This window comes from Caloenas nicobarica, chromosome Z, assembly GCF_036013445.1.
Source record: "Caloenas nicobarica isolate bCalNic1 chromosome Z, bCalNic1.hap1, whole genome shotgun sequence".
In the NCBI taxonomy this organism is placed as follows: domain Eukaryota; kingdom Metazoa; phylum Chordata; class Aves; order Columbiformes; family Columbidae; genus Caloenas; species Caloenas nicobarica.
The window spans coordinates 106,999,179-107,025,027 of NC_088284.1; the positions used below are offsets into that span (position 1 = coordinate 106,999,179).

Here is a 25,849-nt window from a genome sequence, read left to right on the forward strand (position 1 = left end):
TTACTTAATTGCATGTGGAAAATGCGTCTGGTTGGAAGCTCCAGAGGCAGAACCACAGCTTAGGAAACCAAAACCCAGGGCTGGTTTTAATGCTGCCAGGCTTCTTACAACGTGCCCTGCGGCACTGAGTGCTTTGCTTTGCAGAGCTGCGATGAAGCATGCTTGTTAGCTCATGTTCTTCATGGGTTGGAAATCCGTGGTGTGTATTTTGTATCGTGTTTAAGACATAAAGGCCATGTAAGTTCTTCACCACAATTCCCCTTGTCACATAGTCCAAGCAAAATTTCAAGGCGAAAAGTTGAATTAATGATCATAATTCATAGATACCAGAAGTATCATTGGATAAATCTTGTCTCTAGACCTTGGGGAAAAAAAAAAGTTTCGATTTTTAAATGCTGCTGCTGAGGTTGTAAACTACGTCTTCACACTTCCAAGAGCACACATCTCGTTGCCGCTCTTGTCATACTGACAACTGATGGGTCTGTTCGCTTGACCGGAGCACCCCTTCGAATAGCAATGAAAAGAAATTCTCCCACTGAGAGAATGTCGTTTGTAACTAGAGCGCTGCCTCTAACACAGGGAGAAAACTAATGTCACCTTCTTTGTGATGTATGGTCAACTTCTCATAGTAAGAGGGACATTTCAAAATTTTAGCAAAGCCAAATTACACTGTCTGTCTTAAAGGTGAATTTTAAGGAGAAATGAGAATAGTTTTCTCATCACAAACTCTATTCCATGAGCCCACTCTGTCTTGGTTCTTCCCATTCCTACACCTTAGTCCACAGAACTAGTGGATGTGATTAACCGAAAACGCGAACCAAAAGACTGTGCCAATCCCAGAAGACTTGTCCATGGTACAGTTTGGTAGAAAAAACTTTTTCTTGCTTTGTCAACTTACTTATATAGAACAGGGGTATTGAAATGCCACTATTTAATCCATTATGGTGCCAGCTGTAGCAAATAAGAGCAGCAAGAGTCATCTTGAATCTCCATCCATCCCGTACGTGCACTCGCTTTTCCAGCTGAGAACAAAGCGCTGAGTGTAGCAGACTCGCCTCTCCTGGTAGCTTTGCCGCTTGGCTGGTTTCAGATACGTTCCTCTGGGCTCTAATGATGTGGAAGGAGCAGGATACCGTTACATTTGTTATGCTTTGAAAATGAGGAGGAACTGGTTGCAAGAGAAATATTACTTTCCTCCTCCTGAGCGCTGGTTACCCGTGCAACTGCTTTTAAAGGTAGAAGAGTAACGCAGCCAGCACGCGTCCTGGAGCACACAGTGAGAAGAGGCTACAGCTCACCATTGCAAAATAATGTGAGTTATGAGATGGATTTGGTCTCCTCTTGTATGCAGGTATTAATATTCTAATTTCACCAGTGAAAGGCCTGAGTAGGTTATAGTTTTCCAGAAGCACATCATTCTGCAGCCTAAAATGTTCCTGCATACCTGACTGAGCTGACCTAGGACATAAAAGCAGAACTGTTGGGACTCTTGGACTATTACTACAAAGTGCCCTCTTTGATATCCTGAGGCGTTATTTTCCTCAGATGAAGGATGTGCGGCGATAAGCGTGGTGCTTTACACTTTGAAGCAGGAAACGGCATCAAGGTTTTCCTATTTCTGGTGTTTTGGTTCATGTGCAGGGCAGGGGGATGTTTCTATAAACTCTTTAATCAGTTACGAGAGGAGCCCAGAAATTCCTGGGCACAGAAAAGCCTTTCCATGAGAACTGTAATATCTGTCATTAAATAACTTGGAGTTTGTTGGGCCTGAATTTATTTTTTTCTAGGAAAAAATAAAGAATCATGGAATGGTTTGGGTTGGAAGGGACCTTAAAGATCACCTAGTTCCAACCCCCATGCCATTGGCAGGGACACCTTCCACTAGACCAGGTTGCTCAGAGCCCCATCCAACCTGTCCTGGAACACTCCCAGGGATGGGGCATCCACAGCTGCTTTGGGCAGCCTGTTCCAGGGCCTTGCCACCCTCGTGGGGAAGAATTTCTTCCTTATATCTAATCTAAATCTCCCCTCTTTCAGTTTAGAGCTGTTACCCCTTGTCCTATCACGACATAGTATTGTAAAAACTCCCTCTTCAGCTTTCTCATAGGTCCCTTTCAGGTACTGAAAGGCCACAATAAGGTCTCCCCGGAGGCTTCTCCAGGCTGAACAACCCCAATTCTCTTGGCCTTTCCTCGTAGCAGAGCTGCTCCAGCCCTCTGATCATCTTTGTGGCCTCCTCTGGACTAGTTCCAACAGGTCCATGTCCTTCTTGTGTTGGGAGACCCAGAGCTGCAAGGGGGTCTCACCGGAGCGGAGCAGAGGGGCAGGATCACCTTTTGATGCAGCCCAGGATACGATTGGTGTTCTTGGCTGCAAGCACACATTGCCAGGTCCTATCCAGCTTTTCATCCACCAGTACCCCAAGTCTTTCTCCACAGGGCTGCTCTCCATCCATTCTCCACCCAGCCTGTATTTGTGCTTGGCGTTGCCCAAGTGCGGCACCTTGCACTTGGCCTTGTTGAACTTCATGACGTTCGCACAGGCCTACCTCTCCAGCCTGTCAAGGACCCTCTGGTTGGATCCCTTCCCTCCAGTGTGCTGACCCCACCACACAGCTTGGTGTCACCTCCAAACTTGCTGAGGGTGCACTCGATCCCACCGTCCATGTCGCCAACAATGTTAAACAGCGCCAGTCCCAATACCGATCCCTGAGGAGCGCCACTCGTCACTGGTCTCCACTCGGACATCGAGTCATTGACTGCGACTCTGAGTGCGGCCATCCAGCCAATTCCCTATCCCCCGAGTGGTCCACCCACCAAATCCATGTCTTCAATTTAGAGACAGGTCCAGGTAGATGACATCAGTCGGTCTTCCCTTATCGGTCTTCCCTTATCCACCAACACTATAACCCTGTTGCAGAAAGCCACCAGACTTGTCAGGTACAATTTGCCCTTAGTGAAGCTATGCTGGCTGTCACCAATCAGAACCTGAGGGAATGGCAGGAAGATGTGCCAGGGGAGGGTCAGTTGGACATCGGCAAAAGATTCTTCACCCAGAGATTCTGGACACTGGAACAGGCTCCCCAGGGAGGTGTCACGGCCCCAACCTGACAGTGTTCAAGAAGAGACTGGACAACGTCCTCAGACACACGGTGTGAACTGTGGGGTTGTCCTGTGCAGGGACAGGAGTTGGACTTGACGATCATTGTGGGTCCCTTCCAACTCAGGACATTTTGTGATTCCATGAATCATCTCCTTATTTTCCGTGTGCCTCAGCGTAGCTTCCAGGAGGATCCACTCCATGATCCTGCCAGGCACAGAGGTGAGACACTGTCCTGTGGTTCTCTGACTGTTCCTTTTTCCCCTTGGTAAAAATGAGGGTTATGTTTCCCCTGTTGCAGTCAGTGCGAACCTCACCAGACTGCCACGACTTCTCCAATATGATGGATAGTGGCTCAGCAACTTCATCCGCCCGTTCCCTCAGGACTGCAGAACAGAAAGTGTCCTCAGCCTTTTTGACTTTTTACTAAAGTCCTAACTTACGGTTTGCGCTATAAAAATCCGTTCACACTTCTTTTTTATAGCCAGGTAGTGTTACAATTGCATCTCCACCCTTTCCTGGAATTTTTGCTGATGAGATGCAGTGCAGTAAGCGTTGTGAGAATCATAGACATCCCCTTATATTCGAAGGCTTCTCACCCTGGTTTAAAAGCATCTTTTCCTCAGTTAAGTTGACAATGATTATTTAAAACAGTTGATTTTGGCCAGATTCCAAAATATAGGTCTTAACACAGCACAGTTTCCCAGTGGTCTCATTAATTACATGAGCTTTTAATAGCATCTAAAAGATTTGCCGTTATAGTGTCACTTTTTTTTTTTTTTTTTAAGATTTAGTGCATCTCATGCTTTGTAGCCTTCTACAGTAACAAATTTGAAAGGGTTTAACCTGCTCACCCAGTTTAACAAACAAACAAATCCATTGCCTGAGCACGGCAAGATTTTCCTGCCATGAAAAGGCTCGGTCCAAGTGCTTCCTCTGATTAGTGTCCAGCCACGTTGTATCTGACCTCAAAGTCTTACAGCTGCTGCATTAACTTCCAAGCTACTGTGGCAAATACGAGTTGTCTTTTTGATTTCTGAATATCAGAAATAAATAATAATTTGCCTGCAAATTTCCAAGGAGTCTTCCTGTGGAAGCACTAGTGGAATTCAGTGGCCATAGGGCGTGTAAAGGTCTTAGTTGCCTTTTGAAATTCTTGGTCTGGGTCCCCAACAGCAGGAATCTAAGGAAGGGACTTATTTCTTGTAGAAGTCGGTGTGCCCTAGTTCTCAAAATAGAATGGGGTTTGTATCCACCGTTGGTTTTGTTCATGTGTTATAAGTCCATCCTTTTAAGATGCATAATAATACAATGTAATTAGATTTTACATCTGTAGTAAGAAATCCAGTTTATATCAGAATGCTCTTTTACAGTGAGAATTTCATGATTCAGCAAATTCAATGTTTTTTCCATGCTCAATTAACTGCCTTTAATCTGTTTTGGTGCTGCAGTGTTGGTATAATAAGCAGATCAAATATAGTTTGAATGCTTGAATCAAAGCGAATGCCGCTGATTTGAAACCATCATCCCATTGTGTTCATTTCTGTGATTCATTCTTTGGAATACCTTTATTCCTGAAAAAAAAAAATAATGTCTTGTGCTGTGATGAAACATGAGAAATGCTTTAAGAATAAAGTAGGATAGGATTTTGCTAATTTAAATACCATCTGTTTGCTGTCCAGAGTCGTCCTCCCACACCGCAGTTGTTTCTTTCATTATCGTTGCTTTTTGGGGAAGGGGTTATAGCTGGAAGCAGTGAAGCCCATAAATCTCTCACCCGATCCCTCCTTCTGTTTCTAGGTGGAATTGTAAACACCAATGTCTTGTTATTGATGGTGACACGCAAAGGACAGAGGTCCTTCTGCTCTGAGGACCAGTAAAACCAGGGCAGCGACTGGGTTGGCCGGTTCTCGGTGCTGTTTGGTGCTCCCCACGGTTGCGACTTTGTCTTTGCTCTTTTAGAGCCTCTATAAGTAGCACTGTATGATACATGCCAGAATCTCAAACGCTGTCATGCTTTAGAAATTATTTTTGCTCTAAGTTTGTTCTAACTTACATAATTGGTCATATTTTAAAAGCGTAAACTCTGTTTTTGCCTGCTTTGATTGTGTAAGTTCTTTCATGTGGGAAAGCTTTAAAAATAAGTTCTTGCCAGACACTGTATGTGCAAGTTGGAACTTTTCCTGTTTTCTTCAGAGCTGTTTCCTCCATGCTGTCATACACGTGTGGGAACAAGTGCACGGTTGAGGAAGTTAAATAATTTGGGCTCTTTCAAACCTTTGATGACCTAAGCTGCAGTTTATATGAACATTAGTTGTTCATTTAAAATAATCTGTATGCATTTGGCTCTCAACGTAGTTCGGAGTGGATGGAGGGGAAACGGTGAACAAGGCTTGGTGTTAGTAGGAGAGTTTTTTTCAAGGTTCACCATACAAAGGTTGTGTCTCGACCCAGCTGAAGGAGAAATTTAATGTGCATTTTCAGGGTGCAGCTTCCCCACAGCTCCTCTTTTCCAACACAACCTCTAGAGGAAAACAGAGATGAGAAAATAGGAGATCCTGACTTGATCTTTTTTTTTTTTTTTTTTTTTTTTTTTAGCTAATAGAGGGAGGGCAATGTAGGTTTTCCATAACCTGCAGGACTTTATGCTCTGGTGTCACAACCAGTGGGAGTCCTAAGGATTGCCGGGCAAACGTTGTTCATTCACTTGGTCTGCAGAACTGTTCCACCTAAGATGTCATGCAACTGTGTACAAGCTATTGGGTTTTTCTACTCTTTCCTGATGTACTTTGTATTCCCAAAAAGCATCCACAGCCCCTTACAAAGCTCTTGTCAAATGATCTCTTAGTGTTGATGATGTGTGTAGTTGCAGATAGCTTGGCAGGAGGTTCATCTCCCTTAGTTGAGACCTCTAGAGATCATCTGGACTCGTGTGATTAACTAGCAGTTTTCTGGAACCTCCAAAGAGCAATTCAGTTCGTCCTGTCCTAAACTGGTTGTTCAGGTGCTGGGATGGATGGATCGTGCCTTCTGAGTGGATCTGGTTTGGGATTTGTCTTGAATTTGCACTGATCACAGAAGAAGTTTGGACACTATCTTAGACAGTGTCTTAGGACACTGAGCTTTAGACAGGTTCTGAATCTCGTTCAGCACGCTCAGCAAGGATTTGCTTAGTGTTAAGTGACAGTGAGCTTATACCGTCACAAACCTGAGAGACGTAAGAGCAAGTAAAATGGAAAACAGACAACGTCCTCAAAGGAAGGCAGGGAACCTGAATTCAAGAATTACAAGTCTGAGGTTGATGAGCAAATGAAAAAAAAAAAATGCGTATTGCTCTCTTTAGTGTTTTGTTGTTCTTGGTTTTGGGGGGCTTTTTTGTGCCAAGTGTTTATGGCAGTTGATTATTAGTCAATAATAACTGCATTTGTCTTTGCTTAAGCTGCACGTCTTCCCCTTCATCAGAGGTGCAGTTGTTAGATGGAGCAAAACATCAGTTCTTCTCTTTGGTCAGCGAGAAGGGATGGGGGATGTCCAGGGGTCTAGTTTAGGCTAGAAAGGAAGACAAAGGTACTAAAGTACGGCAATCTAATGAAATAAATCTGAAAGAGTATGGGGTTTTCTAAACTTTAAAGAGTCTTTGCCAGTTACGTGTTTCTTTGCTCTTGTTTCCCGTCACCCTTTGCAATGAGGAAAGTCCTTGTTTCTGCAGCATCGAGCTGCACTTGGTGATGTTGGTACAAGCAGTAGGTACCGTGCTCTCCCACAAGGTCTAATTGCCATTTTCACTCAGAAACTCCTCCTGAGAGGTTAGAAGCAATAAAAGTATTTGCGGGAGGAGCAGTGAATTCCTTCCCTATGCAATTTATATGTGGCTGGTGGAACATCAACAGCCCTCTGGTGCCCGGATGAGGAGATGAGCTGTTGTCCCAGCATCTCACACAAACCAGTACGAGAGCTGGAACGAGCGGTGGGTGGTTTATCGTTCCTGCAGATAACAGAGGGGGGGCGTCTGCGCCTCCCGGCTGCACAGATTAAATCGTACGTTGCTTTTTGCGAGTATGAAGCCGTGTCTTGGCTGTGAAGGGTTTAGACATCATAACCTCCAGCAATATCGAGCGCTGGTAACTGAGAACAGCTTTCTCGGAGGTGGTTCTGTAGCAACTATTGGCAAATACGCTGAATGCTCATTTGCAGCCACTCTGATTGGAATGGGGCGTTCAGACTTCTAAGCTGTCTGCTCTTGCATCAAAAGAAAACGGTTGCTCCTTTTAGTTGTAAATAAATCCGTGTTTTTGTTGAGGATACTTATGGAAGTGGAGAGCAGAAAGAGCAATTTATTATTAGATCTGTCACTTTAAAATATGTTCCCACTTTGATTCTGCTTTGAAGCATTCCCCTTTGAAGCAGCATTAAAGTATTTAAATATGTACGAGTCCTAGCAGCAGGAGATTACAAGTTGTGACACTTCGTAACCTTGGGTTTTTTATATTTTTGCATTTTTTTTCCTGAGAATTACTGTAAGTGGTTTTTTGGTTTTTTATTGCTTGGAATAAAAATGGCCATCCATTTAAAACTGCATAAAAATGTTTGCCCAGTTATTGGAGAAAAAACCCAACAACCATTTTGTGTGCATATGTGAAGCTGAAACTAGTTTGTATAATTAATTTCACCCCAATTTGTCATGCAGATCAGGAAGCTTCTGTCTAGCAATTTTTAGAATATTTCTTACAAAGGTTTATACATAACTTCTTATTTTCAAGTTTGCTTCTAGTGGCAAGGTGTGCAGCGTGCATTGCAAGCTACAGAAGTACTGGGGGTTTTCACACTGTTTGTGTTTCATATGAACTATTGTCAGAAAAAAACCTCTTTAGTTAAGTAAAAATTACCAGGTCTCTTAGACACCTTATATTTGCTGCTTTATTCTTAGAGGTTAGAAAATCAACGTAATTAGAACAATGTCTCATGAAGATAAGAAGAGGGAAAAAATGCCCTTGCTTAATATGCCTTACGGGGTAAAATGTGCTTGGAAATTGCGAGATGCTGCTGAAATTCGTGGGCTGGATTCTGTGCATTCCTCAGATTTGTGCCTTGGCCCCGTGCGCGTGTTTGTGCGTCGGGGGCCGTGCTGGTTCCGCTCTTCGCGTCGGTTCTGCTGTGAGCGGGGCCGAGAGCAGAGCCTGGGAGCCAGTACAAAAAACGAACCGATTCCTTTGAACCGTGGGGCTGTTTGGTTGAAGATAAGCAAATGAATTCACCAACCTTTGCCTGCAGGATTTCTCATTTCAAATGCCTGTGACTGAGAGCAGCATTGTCTTGCAGCGATCGTAACGTGCTAGCTTCATGTGTTTAAGTCATCAGGGAATAAAATGAGAATTTTTTCCTTCCAGGCACTTCTATAAAATTTTTTTAAACATGCACTAGTCTATTATTTTATTCCAGAAATTAAAGAGGAAAAAATTGTGCTTGTGTTACGGTGACCTGGAAGGTAAATAAAACCAGAAATCAAACCCACTGCATGAGTAGTCGTTTCTTTTCATCTCGAGTTGTGTATCTGCAAAGCAGCAGTGATGCCGATTCCTCCTCCGCCTTGTTTTGGCTCTGTGGTAGTACTGAGTCTTTAGCAAAATGGGGTTTACTTCACATTCCTGGCTTTTGTTCACCCCCAAAATAAAGAGGTGCATCAGTACACTTTTTAAAGCAAAATTTGGAGTATTTTTTTTAATATGCCTCAGATTTGCCTTAAACATCGCTAAAACCCTATTTTACTAGGTTCAGTTTTACAGAGGCCAAACAAAAGGCAGAGTTAATTCCACAAGCCAAATAATTTTAAAGGGCCGCTGAAGCAAAACATTAGCAAAGTAGAATGCTATTTCATTTTTTAAAAAAGGCTTTTGAAAGTTACGAAGTAATTGGATGGCAACTTAGCAATGCATTTTAAAGAGGATAGAGGAAACGATGCTATACGTAATAAGCATCTTTGAAAAATAGTGCACTTCATATGAAGGGGGAATCAACATTCATCTGTTTTCTAAAAGTTCTTCCAAGTTTTTACATTGAATCTTTTAGAAAAGACCACAGCAAATAGGAACAAAAAAGAAAAAGCAATCTCCTGTATTAAAACAGGTATTATATTTCAGTAATGTGAACAAGCAGTTAACAAATGTAGACATTATTAGAAGAGGGTAACGAAGTATTAGCACATCTGTTGATGTGTAGGGACCATAAATTCCAACCGCATCCTCTGATAATCCACACAAAATTAGATTTCCAAAGAATACAAAGTCAGTACATCCCAGATGAAACTCCTGTGGTCCCAAGAAGGGCTGTAATCTGTTTGCTAGCAAAGAACACAAGCAAAAATGAAGTGCTTTCCTAAGCTTTAACTCCTGGGAAGAAACAGTTAATTTTTATGGCACTAAGAGCATTTTCTTAATGGGCAAAACCAACTCAAAAGAAAAGTTTGGCCATGGTGGTTTAGTGCGTAACGTGTTGCTGTTTGTTTGTTTTGCAGAAGCGAGGATGCCGTCAACCAAATGGCAGTTACTCCTTTCCCATTGCCTTCCAGCTCCCACTCTTCTATTGAGGTAAGATTTGTGCTTTTTTTTTTTTTAATTAGGGATTGCTAAATTAGATCGATTAATCATCATTAGGAGTTCATTATAAATTCAAGCACCTTGTCTAACTAAAGCCTGAATAATAAAATGCGTTGGGTAGGAGTGTGACCTCATAGGCATGTTTTCCCCTGTCTCTTTTTTTTAATTGATCTCATCATTGCTCCAAGGGCTGGCATGGCATTAACAACAGGTATTAAGCAGGTTATTGCTGTACAGGAGGAAGAAAAGTCTCCAAATGAAAACCTTGCCACCTCCTATCCTGCTCATTTTTCAGCTGGTTAGAGTAGTCGTGGTGAGGATCTTTTGCAAGCGAGGTGAACCTCCTCCTGCAGAAAAAAAAAAAAATGAGCATTTTCCAGGGGAAAGCTCCCACTTTTGAAGCTCCTTTCCCCTGAATACCCTCCCATCAGCATCTCTGAAAACAAAGTAGGGATGACCAGCAACTAGCTATGGTAAAAGAGGTCCCAGTGTGCATGGGTTGCATGACAAGAGCCCCTCGAGACCATCCCAGCCTGAGAGCCCTGGTCCCCCACTTGGTCCTGTGCCCCAGCGTCAGATTCTCATTTCTGCTCATTTTCTTCCCGGAGAAGCAGACAGGGCCTGTTTAAGCACTGAGCTCTAGTACACAGTGTTGTAGCATGCAATCATCCAGTGCAAAAACTTCCTTAGCGTATAATCTTCCCGGTGTTTTTCTTCATTATCGTTGCTACCTCAGCCCCAGTGTGGACTGATCGCTCTCTCATGCACCATGAATCCCTGCAGTGTCACCACGTTGTTATCATTTTGACGTCTCGATACGGTGTAACTAAATTTTCTAGATAAAGTACATGGTTAGCCTTGCTGTTGCTTTTTAATTCTATTTCTATTTGAGCTAATAAAGCAAAAGATGTTTTATAATTCAATTGGGGTTTGGTCTTGCCTTGAATTGATAAATTCATGCGCATTGAGCTCCTGGTATTTCAACAAGCACCCAGGTAACGCTGGATGAATCTCCTGATTGCATGCTTGCTATCGCTTTCCAGGTTATATTACCCTTCCATACTGGGGTAGTGCTGAATGGTGCAAGAGCTGCTCGGTTTTTGTTTGGATCTGACTCATTTTTGGGCAGTGCATTGGTTTTTCATTCCCTCCCCCACAAAAGCAGCATGTTCCAGTTGCAGCTGGCGGATTGCAAATTACTCTACAATTTACAGAACCCAAGTTCATTTTATTTTTGTTGACTCTTTAATACCTGCGTTTGTTCCCAGCTTTATTTAATATTTGTGTATTTGGGATGAACCAGGACGCTTTGTTTAGGCACATTCTGTGCTGTGGACAAATGACTGTAATTAGACTCTACCAGCACAGGTAGATGCTTGTGTGTTGAGTTTCATGCATGAATGACAAGCTCTTACTATTTACGTTGTGGGTTTTTTTATAAGTCAATGCAGGTTTTTAATTCTGGCTAGTATGTTTTTATTCCATAAAATAAATATAACCCAAAGATACCCTTGTTGTATTTACATTGCTTTCCTTTGTCAGCTGTTCCCGTCTTTAAATGAAGCAAAACAAAACTGACTGCACTTCATATCTTGAAATACCAAATAAATATTTAACATTGTGTGTTACATACGCTGTACATGAAACTGGTCAGATCATATTAAACAGCCTGGCTAGTGTAACAGAATATCAGGGTGCCATAGTTACCATGTACTATTGTGTTCATTTTCTTCATCTTATCTCTTTATCTTAAGGTATTTTAATATGGAAAGTGATAAACTGTAAATATGCCTTAAAACAGGGTCTTGCTCCTTTGCATGGAGTGCAGGACAGGATAATACTACATTGTGCTGTAATACTGTGGGCAAGCCACCAGAAGCAAAGTGTATTATATATTAATTACTGTAAAATATCCTTTTGTAAAGGGTTTCATTCATCATAAAGCCACAGAAGGAGATGTCTTGTGATGCTGAACAGAGCAAGCCTTTGCACGAATGCAGAGGTGCTTTACCTGCTCAAGTGGTGGCTGAGATCAGAGCCCTGTTTAAAAACTGTTAATCAATCATTTCTACCAGGATCATGGTGGCACCGAACCTGCAAGCGGCGAAGAAGATCCGAGTTTGGAAGTTGTCATAAAAAGCCTGACTGATGAGGAATCCAACAAAGCTGTAAGTGACTTAAAGCAATATTTAATGATGATCAGAGCTTAGAAAATACAGGCTCGTTGCCTTGATTTGTTTTCTAACTGCCTTTGTATTGGAGTATTACAGGACATTTTTGTCAAATGTTATCCAGTACATGTAAGAGCAGAATCAAGCTTTTAGCTTTACCTGCATAGACTGTTTTCTTAAACTAACCAGTCAGTGTAATTTGTTAAAATATTGAGATAAGAGATTTTTATGTAGCATTTTGGCCTTCTCCTGAGCAATTTCTCAGTGAGAGGGATTGAGTTTCTACTCTTGCCATCCATATACGACAAACTTCAGAAAAAAGCGTGGTCTCTAAATCATATTCTTATTTATATTCATAGCTTCATAAATTCTAAGGCCAAAATGTCTATTATCGTAATCTAGTCTTGCCTCCTGAATAACACAGCTGTAGAGTTACTCTCAGTAATTTCTACATCAAGCCCATATCTTTCTGGTTTAATGTGGTACTGTCAGCGTGCACGGTAATAAATACCGAACTTCTCATTGATACAGATGCAGTTTTCTGTTGTTTAATATGTCAGGGTCGTGCATTATCAGAAATCTGAAAGTCCTTCAGGGCGCAGCTCTAATCCCTTTTTTGGACTCTCTGTTAAAAGTTTAAAATGGAAAACTACTAAACATGCTGCAAAGTGACTAACCTGAAGGTACAGAAGATTTGCTGAGACAGTTTCTTTGTCCAGCAGCCCCCTCCTTTTCCAAGGAGTGCGTTGGCTGAGACTTGCGGTGCCTGCACAGTTCGTGTCTGCTGCCCTCAGCTACAGAAACCTCACGTTTCTGGATTTTTTTTCTTAGATGTCTTCTTCCTGCTCCATCGTGTCTTTTGCAAAGCGCATCCTGGGTTTCGCAAATGTGACTTGAATATACATAATGTTCTATAGCTAGTAAGTATTGAATTGAAGAGTCTATGAACTCCAAGACTTAGGAAGTGTCATGTGCTGTTAGAACATCAGAATTAACCACCCATGTAAAATGGATTGGTTTGTGTTCCTAATGGATTACAAAAAATTTGAATTATTTGTATTGGGTAGCCCTGTGCAGAATCCTCCTTTGATGCACTGGAATATAAATGAATCAGAGTTTTATTGTATGTATTTACAGGTGTAATTCACCTGGGTTTATTGCTGTTCTTGCTCAACTTGGCAAGAAACTTTTGAGGCATTACAAGGCAATATGAAAAATTGCTCAAAGATTCAAGTGGATAAAAATATATAAAACGTATTGTACAAAAATGAACTCTTGGTGTAGGATACTGTGCTGTGCGGCTTTTTAAAAGGTGTTGGAGGAAGCATGAATTTAATGGGAAAAAAAAAATTTGCAGCAATCCAAGATAGGTGTGGAGGGAAGGTGTCACTGGATCAACAAGGAGCCCAGAATCTGTGGGCAGCTTCTTTTCAAACTCGAAGCAAGAAGGAAGGGAACTGTGGAGCCAGAGGGTATAAGTTACAGAATTTTAGACTGAAAGGTAAACAAAAAAAGAAAAAGATAAAACATTGGCCATAAGAGTTGTTCAGAAAGGTAAGAGAAGACAAAGGTGTGGATTTGTTGAACGCCTCTAGGCAAAGAGAACATCACTGTCATACTCAACTCAGTTTGGACAGTGGGAAAGAAAAATAGCATCCTGGTTGTGACTACAGCCCAATTCTGCTTCACTGTGGTTGTTGAAGTTCTCAGTCATATGTAATGAGAAATCAGGAATGTAAAAGTCAACAAGTAAGATCAAGTTCACTGAGTAAATAAAAAGTATGTGCGTATCAGCAAAGATCTTCCGCAGGTACGTTCAGCTCAAAGCACGGGCAGGATGTCTCACCGAGTGACAGCTGTACCTAAAAAAGAAAAAATCAGATCATTTTCCATTCATTTGTTGCTGATTAATTTGTCAGTCTCTCCGAAGATACGTTTTGTTGTCACTTCATCACTTTAAAAAGTATGAAGTTATTTAATGGACATCATTGCAGACTTGGATGATAAGAAGCGGAGAAAGGAAACAACTTGATTTCTGAACTGGAGCCAAGGGAAGTGTTGGGCAAACCCTTTGTGCTCCTCAGCCGAGGCGTGAGGTGGCCTGAGAGAAGGGGGTGGTGTGCTGAGGACTCCTATCGTATCTTGCTTTCTATAAGGTGTCCTTGGAAACAAATTGATATATGGGGGCTTTGAGATGCTCTCGAAACTTTTAACTTCACAAAGGTGAAAACAGCTTGAGCAGCACCATGGCCGTCCTGGCAGGGTCTGTACGTAATTAGTGTCCTGTAGGTGGGATAATTAGTCTCTTGTTTGGGATGTGAGAATGGATTCATTTTCCTTAAAAGATCTGAAGTTGGAACAATAATTTGCCCTTGCCACAAGCAGAAAACTTCTCCTTCAAACAGTGACAAAGAGAAGGGGCTTCATAAAAATGCTTTTGGATGCATTTGAGGGAATTGAATTAGATTAAACTGGTCACACCGCAATGACAAATGCTGAGTGTACAATTCAGTGCTTAGGGGGCTGGAAATCTTTATATTTTGTCCAGACACCTCTAACATAGTCTGAGTTAAATGAAGGAGGTTAAAGAGATTTCAAGGTGATGCTCGGCACTTACTTGATGTGCAAGATGAAGTTTCAGATTTTAGTCACGTATCAGAATGAAAAAGGGAAGTATGAAATATTTTTTTCATTGCTCATTAAAACGATCTCCCATAAAATGACAGAGCAGTCTTCCCATTTCTCCCCTGACACCTCTGATAATACAATGAGATCACCACTTTATCTTTTTTTCTTGTTATCCGTTTGGATAATAGTTACAGTTCTGCAGTTACAGCAAGCTGGGAAAAAAATGCAGGAAAAAAAAAAGCCCGTAGGGCTTGGCGTGATGTAACATAATAAAACTTCAAGAAACAAGGCCAGTGTTTTGAAGCTCGGTTACCTAAAATTTTATTTATGTATTTTTTGAAAACATACGAATTGTCATCTTAATTAGAAATTCTTTGGAGATGCAGTATATTTGTGTTCTCTTTTGAAGTTGGTACTCAGCTTTTTCCCAAAACTAGGTTATTTACCAGGTTTTTTTAAGCATGGGGTAAGATAACTAATACTGTGATCAAAGTGGCCTAAGTTGGGCTAAGAGCTCACAAGGCGAGGTCCCTGTAACCTCTCCCTTTTTTTTTTTTTTTTTTTACTTTTTAGGACGTGAAATGTAAAGCTGAGAAACCGGTGGTGGCAGATCAGCAGGAAATCGAGGAGCAGCTCCCAGAAAATGTATGTGTGTTTATGTTAACCAATAAAGGGGAGTTCTGGGGGCTTGATCTAGTTGGAGAGTGAGTGATTTATGGGGGGAAGGGGTTAACTGCAGAGACATTAACATAATTTTATTGGGGGGAAACTTTAAAAAATGACTTGCTTCTCTTTATGTATGTGGAAATAGTCACACGGGTTAATGTCAAGGATTTCTCTGCTGTTGAAAAGTAAAAAAACCAAAACCTACCACATGTTCTTTTTGTGTGTGAGGCACAACTGAGAAAAGTGAAGTCCTGTCCCTATGTCGTACATGAGCATTTCTGGAATCACACTTACCCAGTCTCCCAATTTTCCATTTATTTATGAAGAGAATGTTTTCCATTTGTCTGTGCTTATTGCTTGTTCCCCTTCTATTGACTTAGTGGATTTAGTGAGGTACAATAATCAACAGCTAATGGTGATGTCCACAGAACAGGCCTTTCTGTGATTAATCTCTTGTACTTCTGCTTTGCTTTTAGGTCCTCAACCAGATCAAACAATCCAAATCTTCAGCAAAAGTACCAGACAACCTACAGGAGATACCGCTGGTGCCAGCACCGACGTATCTTTCTCCAGAGGCAGAAGTCACCAGCCATAGTATGAATTAGTTATTTTTTCCAGAAATATAATGTATATTTAGTACCAAACCCCAGGATGGATTTTTTTTTCTTCTTTTTTTTCCAGATAACTTTTGCAGAGATTTTCCCCTTTGAGCATTCAATGACCTATTTTATTTTATGAAGTGTGTGTATTTTTCTCTCATTTTGTAGTTTTTGAGAGCTTGAAGATGTCATTGCTTGTTTTACTTGACTTTTACGTACAAAGGCATTGTTCCTTGTTTTAATTAAAATAAAAACAGAAGGAGAGGCAACCAGCCTGGGACATCCTGTCCATTCCATGGTGCTGGGACGTGGCCTTGTCTGTCCTGAATGGAATACACCTTACTGTGATGATCTGAATTGTACAGGTTATAACTGAATTAAATGTCCTCCTAGACATTTACTCGGAACATTTAATCCCAGAACTCTGGAGCTGTTCTGATTTAGGGACTTCAGAAGTGACTCAGAGTAGTCTTCTAGTTAAATTTAAATTTGTGAACGTGAAGAGGAAAATATGGGAGCTTAATTAATTGCTCTCATACAATTCCTTTCATTGTTCTTATTTTCTCGTTGAATAGTGTGACTTATTTATTTACTTTTTCATGTTCTTAGGTGTCTTTCCACCCCAGTTGCCTGTGGATCCAGCTACGTGTCCTATAGTTCCAGGGCAGGAGACGACTATAGAGATATCTAAGGGTCGGTCAGGCCTGGGACTCAGCATCGTTGGGGGGAAAGACACCCCACTGGTGAGTTCATGTTAAACCAATATTTACTGTCTCTGCTAAAGAATAGGTGACAAAGGCAAAGAAAACATAGAAACTAATGATGCCATTAATCTGTAATTGCTCTAAGGAATTGTTCAGTACACGGAGGAGAAACCAGCCACTACAATCTCCAATAGCACATTGGTAATTTTGCCTTGTATGGGATCGGTTGTTTTCTGTTCCTGTTTAAATGGAAAGGTTTGTGTTTCAGTAGCGCTTTCTGCTGTGGTCAGAGTTTACAAATATGTATTCCTTTTTAACCATTGCGAATCAAGTTTCAAACAGGTAAGTTACCACTATGGTTGGATGAGAAATTAATGTCACAGAGGTAAAGCAGCTTCAGCAAGTTAACACCTCCATCCTGAGAGTCTAAATGCTTAGTAGCTCTTTAGACAAACTGTGATTTATCTCCCTGCCAGCAAAAACCCTTGCTGAGAGAGGTAAACCAAAGGTAATCCTTTATTGTTTTCTGTGTCTTTTTGCTTAATCTTGCTCTTGGCTATGCTGTTTTTTAAGAAACTATCTTTAGCTAAATTAAAATGTATCAGTTCAAGTGTAAACTCAGCAAGTTAGTTATGCTAAACCCTTCTCTGCCTCGGCTGTTGATGTTTCCACTCCGCTTTCCTTTTAAGAGATGCTATGTTACAGCATAATAGAATGTCAGATTGTTTATTTTAAATGTCAAATTCAGTTCTTTCAGTAAACAAGTCTGGTGCAGAGGTGTCTTTACTGGCTTCTCCTGAATCCCCTGCCGCAGGGACACTTCAGGCAATAGAGCTGCTCTCTTACATGCAGTTGTTCTCAAAAATATCATTAAGCAATCAAGTGCTCGGAGTATCCACAGCTACAGACAGTTGTAATGTAGTAATCCTCTTCCAGACCAAGAAAAAAGAAGGAAAAAAAAAAAAAACCAAAACAAAACATGTGGAAGTTGCAAGGAAAAACAAGTTTTGTTTTGCAAAGTGTAGGCTGTATCTTTTACAATATTAAAGCTGAAACTGGAAAAGGTTCAGCTTTTGGTCCCGTTTATCCAAGTCTCCGATTCAGTAGTGTTTGGATTAATTGCTCTGTTTCATATGGAGATAGATCTGACTTATGTTGAAGGCTTAAATCAGCCTATATGGTTTTCACTCTGTCAAGCCATGCGCTGATTTGTACCCAGTCCCTTTTTTGTTAAGCTCCTTAGTGTTGAGTAAATTCAGATAAGTCGTTCAGCATTAGTCCTCTCTCTGCTTTTTCATTTAACTGGAATTTGGAAATAGTACGTGGCACTCTGTCAGACATGATCTGGTACATGTCTTTCATGAGATTTCAATATAAATAAATGAAGATTATAAATATCTGCTTTACAGAGTGGATGAGAAAAATGCAAAGGATTTTTATTCTTTAAATTGAGTAAATGGTTTTGGTTAAGTGTTATGCTTTCATTAGTTTATTCATTAAAGTGTCCTCCTAAGAATTTATTTTGAAAACTTGTGCACTTGAGTGCAGGAACTGGGATTCAGGAAGGGAGGGAGGTCCAACTTCCAACATTTCTCATCCTCACATTACAGGACTTACCAAAATGAGTCTCTCTTTCTTTTCATATTTCTGAATTTGCTCATTTGAAGGCAAGCAATGTTGTTTCACAGGAAACAAGGTGCTTTTGTGAAACCACCATCTAATCTGATCATTTACCATGTGCAGAGACCCTCTCCGGGATTCTTTCCTTTTGTCATGAAGGCAAAAAAATCTTATGTTCAAGAGTTTAAATGAAGTTCACATAACAAAATGAAGGAGGGGTAAAAGAGAATACTACTTGGGACTGTAGGAAAGTTTCCATTTCTGATTTTGTGGACTAGAGAGGAAATATAACAAAAGCACGTACATGGAGCTGAGTGACGTGTCTTGTCGTGCTCTGCATCATTTGTTTATAATTGGGGGTATAGACGGACATCTTTTGTATTTCTTAAAAAAGGCAAAATAAGTTGACTTACAGCTTCACTGCTTATAGATGTGTTATGTTTATGTGCCATAGAAGTTCATAATTTCCAAAGGTCTTGTGTGGCAGAAATTGTGTATCCAAGTCCCACTGTTTTCTGCAGTGCAGAGAAATTATTGTGTCGATTGTGTAGTTCAGGTGGCGCACACAGGCGATAGACGTGAGATGCCCTGATGGGACCATGGAAATGTGCTCCATCGGGGACAAGAAAAGGTGATGGATTAGGAGTGAATCTGCCAGAGCCACAAACAGCTGCAGAGACTTCTACCTTTTTGCCCTCTGAGAAAACTAGACATGAACACCTGGTTTCTTCCTCCATTTTCTTCTGCGGTATCTTTATTTTGTAGCTGTGCAGGTGTGTAAGTGCCTATGAAATTATGAAGGATATCAACCCCAGTTCCTGGGATCGCAGAAGTAATTTATTGGTACGGGGAATAGAGGGAGGCTGTGCCTTGATAGAACTTATCAAATCTAAAGGAACTATGGCAAGAGTATAAAGGCCTCATTTATGTGGTATTAAAATCCACTTGATCTAAAAATATTTATTTGAGTTCTAGTAGTCAACACTGGTGCACAACAACAGCTCAAGTGTTGTGGGAAAAGTTCGCTCAGGATATTTTAGATCTTTCTTAAACACATGATGTACAGTCCCATCTTTCGGAGTAATAAATCTGGCATCCCGCTAAAGGGACGCAGTGCTTCAAAATGAAATATAGAGTGCCACTTTTGAGTCATAACCTTAGGAATCTCATCAGAAATCACCAACTAGCGACTTGAAAAATACAACCTGTGAGCAGGGAGGTTAATTTGTTCAGGAGGGTGGAAAGTGATGCCTTAACCCCTGTGAAATGTTTTTTGTTGAGAACATGACCATCCCATTAAACTTGCAAAACCTTTCAAATTGCGTGTGCTGTGTGCTTAGGGGAGCAGGAGAGCATCAACTGGAAAGATGAGCTTGTAGAAGAGGCACAAGGAAGGAAAGGTTGACCTTGAGAGTTGTCTTCATGTTGTTCATCTTTAGGCTGCTGTAGCCTTAAGCAGTCCTATTTCATTCAATTCTAAGAGTTGATTTTTATTTTGATTTTCACTGTCTTTCATTTCACCTTCCCCCGTACCCCTGAGCGAACACAACACATGGCCTCTGCTCTAAAGCAATTAAACTGCAGAGTGGAGCTGGCTGGAGTACAGGGCTTTAAATTTGCGAGAAGATTTTTTTGGTTTGGTTGTAGGCCAATCAAACTTGTAAAAGTAACCTCAGAGTGGGATTTTTATTTTTTTAAAAAAAGTCTTTTCAGAAACATCCCAAAATGAGGTTTGAGGCTCTCACTCTGCTCCCCAGGACACCGTCCTGCCCTCTCACCCCCCCGCTTGCTGAATTGTATATAAAAACTTGTCAGCTCCACCACTAATAGCAGCCATAAACCTGACAGGGATGTCATTGTCACTCGGCAGCTGCCGCTGCTCCCAGGGCGCCCGAGCCGCTCCAGCCGCGGGGCAGCGGGATTTGGGGATGCTCAGCCCTGTTTGGGCTGGGATGCAGCTCCGGGAGCCGCAGACGCTGCCAACACCAGCACTGGGCAGATGCTGGTGCCTGGGCTGCCAGATCCGAGCCCGGAGACGCGGTGGCTGTCGGTGACATGTGGAGTTCAGCTCTCGGACTGGGATGTTCACGGCAGCGATCCAGCCCGCTGGGGCTGTGTGGGGCTGGGACGAGTAATTGTCCCTGCAGGGTACAGGACTGGCAGTGCCGGATCGTCCAGGTGTTCACCGTAAATTTAGGAGAAGTTCCTCAACTATTCCCCTTTTGGTTCATGGCATTCAGAGGGCTGGACCAGCTCTGCTGGGAGGACAGGCTGAGAGAGTTGGGCTGTTCAGCCTGGAGAAGAGAAGCTCCAGGGAGACCTTATTGCAGCCTTTCCCTACTTAAAAGGGGCCCATAAGAAAGATGGGGACAGACTTTTAGCAGGGCCTGTCGGGATAGGACAAGGGGTGATGGTTTTAAACTAACCGGAGGGAGATTCAAGCCAGACATGAGGAAGAAATTGTTGGCCCTGAGCATGGTGAGAGCCTGGCCCAGGTTGGCCAGAGAGGTGGTGGCTGAACCATCCCTGGAGACATCCCAGGCCAGGCTGGACGGGGCTCTGAGCAACCTGAGCTGGTGCAGATGTCCCTGCTCATGGCAGGGGGGGCACTGGGGGACCTGGGAAGAGCCCTTCAACCCAAACCATTCTGTGATTCTGTGTAAGTTGATTCAAGGCAAATACTTTAGTTTCAAGTAATGGGCTTTTTCCTCTCAAACTGTTCGGCCAGAAAGTTTCTATGAGGTTTTCTTCTTAAATTGTCTGAGAAGAGGGCATCAAGGCATTCTTCAAAAAAAGGTATCTTGGTACTCCTCCCGATAGCATGGGGGGTTAAATCATCCAAACACCATTGTAGCCCCAAAGCGGGTGAATGCTGTGGTGTCTTGTCCAGTTAGAAACTTGCAATGAACCATTTTCTCTAAAATAGCATTGTCGATTTACAGGGATTTTATTCTTGGCAGTACATGGAAAAAGCATCGCTCTAAGATACAAACATTTTCCTAGTAGGTGGGAGCACTGTTTTGCTTCCAGCTGAATAATTTAGTAATGGTTGAGTTGATTACTTGTAGTTATTGACTCTGTATTTGCTGCCTGGGTGATTAAGACGCTCAGACATGCCGGAGGGGATTCAGCGGTTTCAAGGCTGGTACAGGGACATTCCCTCCAGGCAGAGCTGGAAAACCCTGGGAGGGGAGCGCAGAGGCTCAGCTGAGGCTTGAAATCACAGTTCAGTACTGAAGAAGCACCTGCGACACAAAAGGAAAAAGATTGCAGGAGAGGGATCATTATCTGAACCTTACATAGAAAGAAAAGCAGCATACGTTATCCTGTGTCTTTTTTATTGAAAATGACAGCAAACCTCTCATGCAGAATTTAATACTGAGTTGTCTACTTCTGAATTTGGTAGTTTGTTTTGTTGCTTGGTTTTTTTTTTTACTTTTGCTTTCAGCAGACTTTAATAAAAAGCATTTTTAAGGCAATTAATGAACTTCAAGGTATTCCATCTGTAAAATAAAGTGATCCACAAAGCCAGGGAGTGGGATCACTTTAGCCATGCTCCAAAAGGTAACAGTATATGTCTGCGCTCAGCTGACACTGGTTGGTGTGAGAGCTGGTAACGCCAGGGTCAGAGAGGAAAAAGCTTTTCTAATCTCTTCGGTCAGCCCAGAAGGTTTTCTGGCTCGCGGCGGAGCAGGGGGAGCTTCGATGGTGGGGCTGCGGTTTGACAGAAGAATATTGAGATTCATTCTGTCAGCCCAGGTGAGTCGGACCTTGCACAAACCCCATCTGTTAAGGAAGGGCAAGGGAATAATCAAGAAAACTGTGACTTTAAATTGCAGCTGTTTGAGACCCGATGTTTGCCCCTGGAGCTGCCAGGGCTAATTACCGTAATTAGAGCAGGCTGGTACTAATGCTGAAGCCAAGGCTGATATCTCTGTTTTGTGCTGTGCTGCAGTCACCAACGAGGACTTACCTAAACATGAGGACTGATGAGACTTTTGTGTTACGAAACGAACTGGTTCTCCCTTGGCTGAGCTTTCTTCCCTCCCTCCCACCTCCGTTCTATTTAGATTCAGGCAAAAATAACTTCATCAGTTATAGACAGCTGAGGCCTGAGCAACTTTGTAGACAGAGATCAAGAGCAGCTAAGGCTGAAACTGTTGTAGTGGAATATGCTTACCTCGTAAGTCAGTACAAATGAAAAGCAAGATATTGGCCACAGGAGGGTTTCAGCAATATATGGACTATAGATGCTGTTAAGTCTATCGCGCAATGAATGGAGCAACAGAATGAAAAAATGGTAATAGAAGCCCAAGGTTTTTAATCATGACTTGGGTATTGTGGAGGAAAAGTTTGCGGTTGAGAGAGAAAAAAATGCAATCACTTCTTAACCATCGCTCACATTTATAAAACAGAAGGCCATTTAATGACAGAGCAGTAAATGCAGTTAGCTTGAAATTGTGAGGAATTGCTTTGACTCTTGGTTGGATAATGTTAAAATGAAGTTGGTGGATTCATCATAATTCCAGGAGGACATTAGCTTACGACAGCATGAAAAGACCAGACTGCTTTGTACATGAGTTATCACAAATGGGAATGATAGTAGTAAGTTTTGCAAATCATCTCTTTGATGGATCTTTGGCACGGCTTTAGCTGACTGTATGGCTAGCTCACCTAGCAGTGCCTTGCTTGAAGAAGCTGGAGTCTTCCAGGAGTGTAAATCAACCATAAAATTTAAGCAAACAATATACAAAAGCAGCAGGACATGTCAGAAGGGACTTCAGGAGTATCTTGCTTGCTGCTGGTTGAAACCACTGGCTTTTGGCTTCCTGTGTCACACGCATCCAGGTTCTCATGCATTCTTTATAACCTGTGTTATGCGCTGTACACTGTAAATTTTCATATTTTTTTTATTTAATAAAATAATGAGAGTGAGAGAGTTAACGTTTTAATATATAGTTCTGTGTTTTATTATTCCCTCTAAAATGAGCATGTATACTTTTTGAAAAACTTTGGTTTGCTTTGGCATGTGATTCATAGCAACATAGCTCTTTCTATCATTCTGACTTAAGTCATATATTTTTACACTAAACATCTTATTACCTTAGTTTTATTATTTCAGAATCAAAGGAGAGCTTGCAAATGTCTATGACTGCAGACCGAAGGAATGTTAATGAATAGTGCCATTGAATTTTCAGGTTTTAGCTTTTCTGATCTTAGAGAATATAACTGTAAGCAAAAATATTATGCAAGCTGAATAAAATTTAAATAAATAAGGACCAGATGTAACTATAGGGGCCTATAAAATGTAATACAAATATTATCCACTTCCTTAAAATAAATCTGTATTTTAGTATGAAAAATTATATTCATATTGATGTTGTGGATTAATCTTTTTTATGAAAGTTGGCAAGTGAACACCATCTCTTGCAAGAGCTTGTTCTTAAATGGGAAACAGACCTTTTGTTCTGACCTTGAGCAGAGAAGTTTTTCAGTATCATGCAACGTAAAGCATTTTTACATTAACACGGTAATACATTTTTACATTATACAGCCTGTTTTATTACGGTAGTGTTTGGCTTAGGATTTTGGGTGCGTGTTAACGGTTTGCGAATGCTCGAGATTGCAAAATATTTGAGTGTTAGAAGGAGGTATAAGCAGCACGATGCGTTAGATAAACCCCTCGAAGAAGTCAAGCGATTCGCTTGGAGTTAACGGTTCAGCAACAAAAGCTGGAGGTCATCTTTTAGATTCTGGTTAGATCTGTAAAGGGAAGATGATAGATCGTAACAAAACTGTTGTCATTTCCTCTGCCCACACGTAACCAGCTGCTGGATTTATTTTGACTACTGAGAGATTCTTACGTGGGGCTAATTCTTCAGCGAAACACACTGTGCAGCTGCTTGATTTCTACTTTATCTGTGAACCAGCCTGTAAAAATCAAATGACAATTTTACTGCTCTGGACAAAAAAATATGAAAGTTGAAAAGGAAATAACTAATGATATTGTACTTGCCCTGGGAAAGAGATAAACCTGTAATCCTGCAGTCAGCAAAAACCCTTGTAGCTTTCTTATCTTTAGTAAATGCTAATTCAGTATAACATTTGTAGCTATGTAGGAAATTTGATGGAAATGTGTAATATTAGCTTAGGAAAACATAACTTGTCAACTAAATCAGGAAACATCTTTTCCCAGAATGTTTTTTTATAGGTAGCTTACTTTTTTACTTCCTCAGAAAAGTAATCTAACCCATGCAGAAAGCTTCATTTCTTACAATAAATGCATAATTAGGGTTAGTGGTAAGATTCGTTCACCTAACTACAGACCAAACTGAGATACAGGCACATAAAATTCACGTAATTCGAACGGCTTGCCCTGCCTGCTTTCTAACTGCCCAGCCACATGGGTTCTCAAAAATCTGCTGTCTCTGTTTTGACCCGGACTTCCAGCATCGTTGTCTGTCTGTCCTCAGAAATGTCCGTCTGGGAGACGGGAACCTTTTCCCTGCCTGATGTCCCTTGGTCCAGAACAACTGGCTGGTTATGCTCTGGTGGCAGGGAGAGCCTCGGAGCTGGAGGGCAGAGCTGTGGGTCTGGTTTCCATTCTCAGGACTGCTTGGGGGATTTATTTTGTCTAACAATTACCATTTTCAAATGCACATTTTGGAAAACACGGCCTTGGATTTTCAAACAACTCATTTCTAACCAAGAATCCTACTTGTTGTCATTCTGTCCTGGTGATTGTTGCAGTCCTCGATGTGTAGTGGTTCACTGCACTTCTGTGAAGTGCCTTTGACCCTATCAAAATAGCGGCTGGGTCTTGTAGACTGAAATAGGACAGCGAAGATAAACTCAAAACAAAGTTAATGTTAGCTCAGTTAAAGAAAAGCTTCTTGTGAATGGTCTGGAGTAGGACTATTCAGTACTATGCAAGAAGCCTCTTTACTTTCTTCCTTATCAAATCCAGCCAATGCCAGGTATGCGGGGATTTCTCTGCTCCACTTCTTTTGAAATCTCCCCTCTTGCATGTTGTTCTGCCTCTTATCACATGGTACAACTTCATCAGAATATCCATGGTACTTGATGTTTGAGCCTCCTTCATGTCTTGTGTCCTTTTGCTCCCTCATCCTCTGCTCCCAACATTTGCAAATAACTTTGCAGTCTAGGGTTGATATTCAGTGGTAAAGGGCACCGGTGTTGAAAGCTGCTGCTTGTCCTTCAGAAGAACAGCTGCACAGAAGAAAAACACTGGAAAGACTGGCTCAGGTGCTAAAAACTTGCAGAAAACGTATGAGCCGCCCAAGCCTAAAGCCAGACAGCTCATGAGGCTTTCTCAACGCTGTTTATGGTCCTGCAGGCTTTTAAGGTTCGTTTGGTCAGTGATTTTCCTGAAGAAGAAGCTGACTTGGGCTTTGCCACCTTTCTCCCAGAGGCTCAATCCAGACGGTGCTATGTGGTCGTTGCCTGGGGTCTCTGCCGTACCAGTTCTTTGACATTTAAGATACAAGGATTAAGCTGTCACTCTTACTGAATTTAATTCTTAACGTGAGCTCTCTGCTGATGGTTGAGTTGATATCCTTCCCCTAGCAGGTCTCTGAAGTTGTTATAAATCAAACAGAAAAAATATCCATGGCTTAGGGGAGGAATTGAGATCCGATTATCCAAGAGTTCAGGGCCACTCCCCTTCCTTAGACAGAAGGAAATGCAACGTAGGTCACGCTGTGCACATTTTACAGGTTGTATTTTCCATCAGTGGGTTTCAGATGGGG

At 41.6% G+C, this 25,849-nt stretch overlaps 1 protein-coding gene across 4 annotated transcripts in view; it reads left to right on the top strand.

Moving 5' to 3' along the window:
- The window catches only part of PATJ (PATJ crumbs cell polarity complex component), a 151,010-nt gene that overhangs the window by 101,365 nt on the left and 23,796 nt on the right, over nucleotides 1-25,849 (top strand). For all 4 annotated transcript variants that reach the window (XM_065655636.1, XM_065655634.1, XM_065655637.1 and 1 more), the window contains 5 exons: nucleotides 9,611-9,683; nucleotides 11,768-11,860; nucleotides 15,065-15,136; nucleotides 15,634-15,751; nucleotides 16,366-16,499. In XM_065655636.1, coding sequence (XP_065511708.1) covers nucleotides 9,611-9,683; nucleotides 11,768-11,860; nucleotides 15,065-15,136; nucleotides 15,634-15,751; nucleotides 16,366-16,499 — 490 coding nt within the window. The remainder of the gene's footprint in view (nucleotides 1-9,610; nucleotides 9,684-11,767; nucleotides 11,861-15,064; nucleotides 15,137-15,633; nucleotides 15,752-16,365; nucleotides 16,500-25,849) is intronic.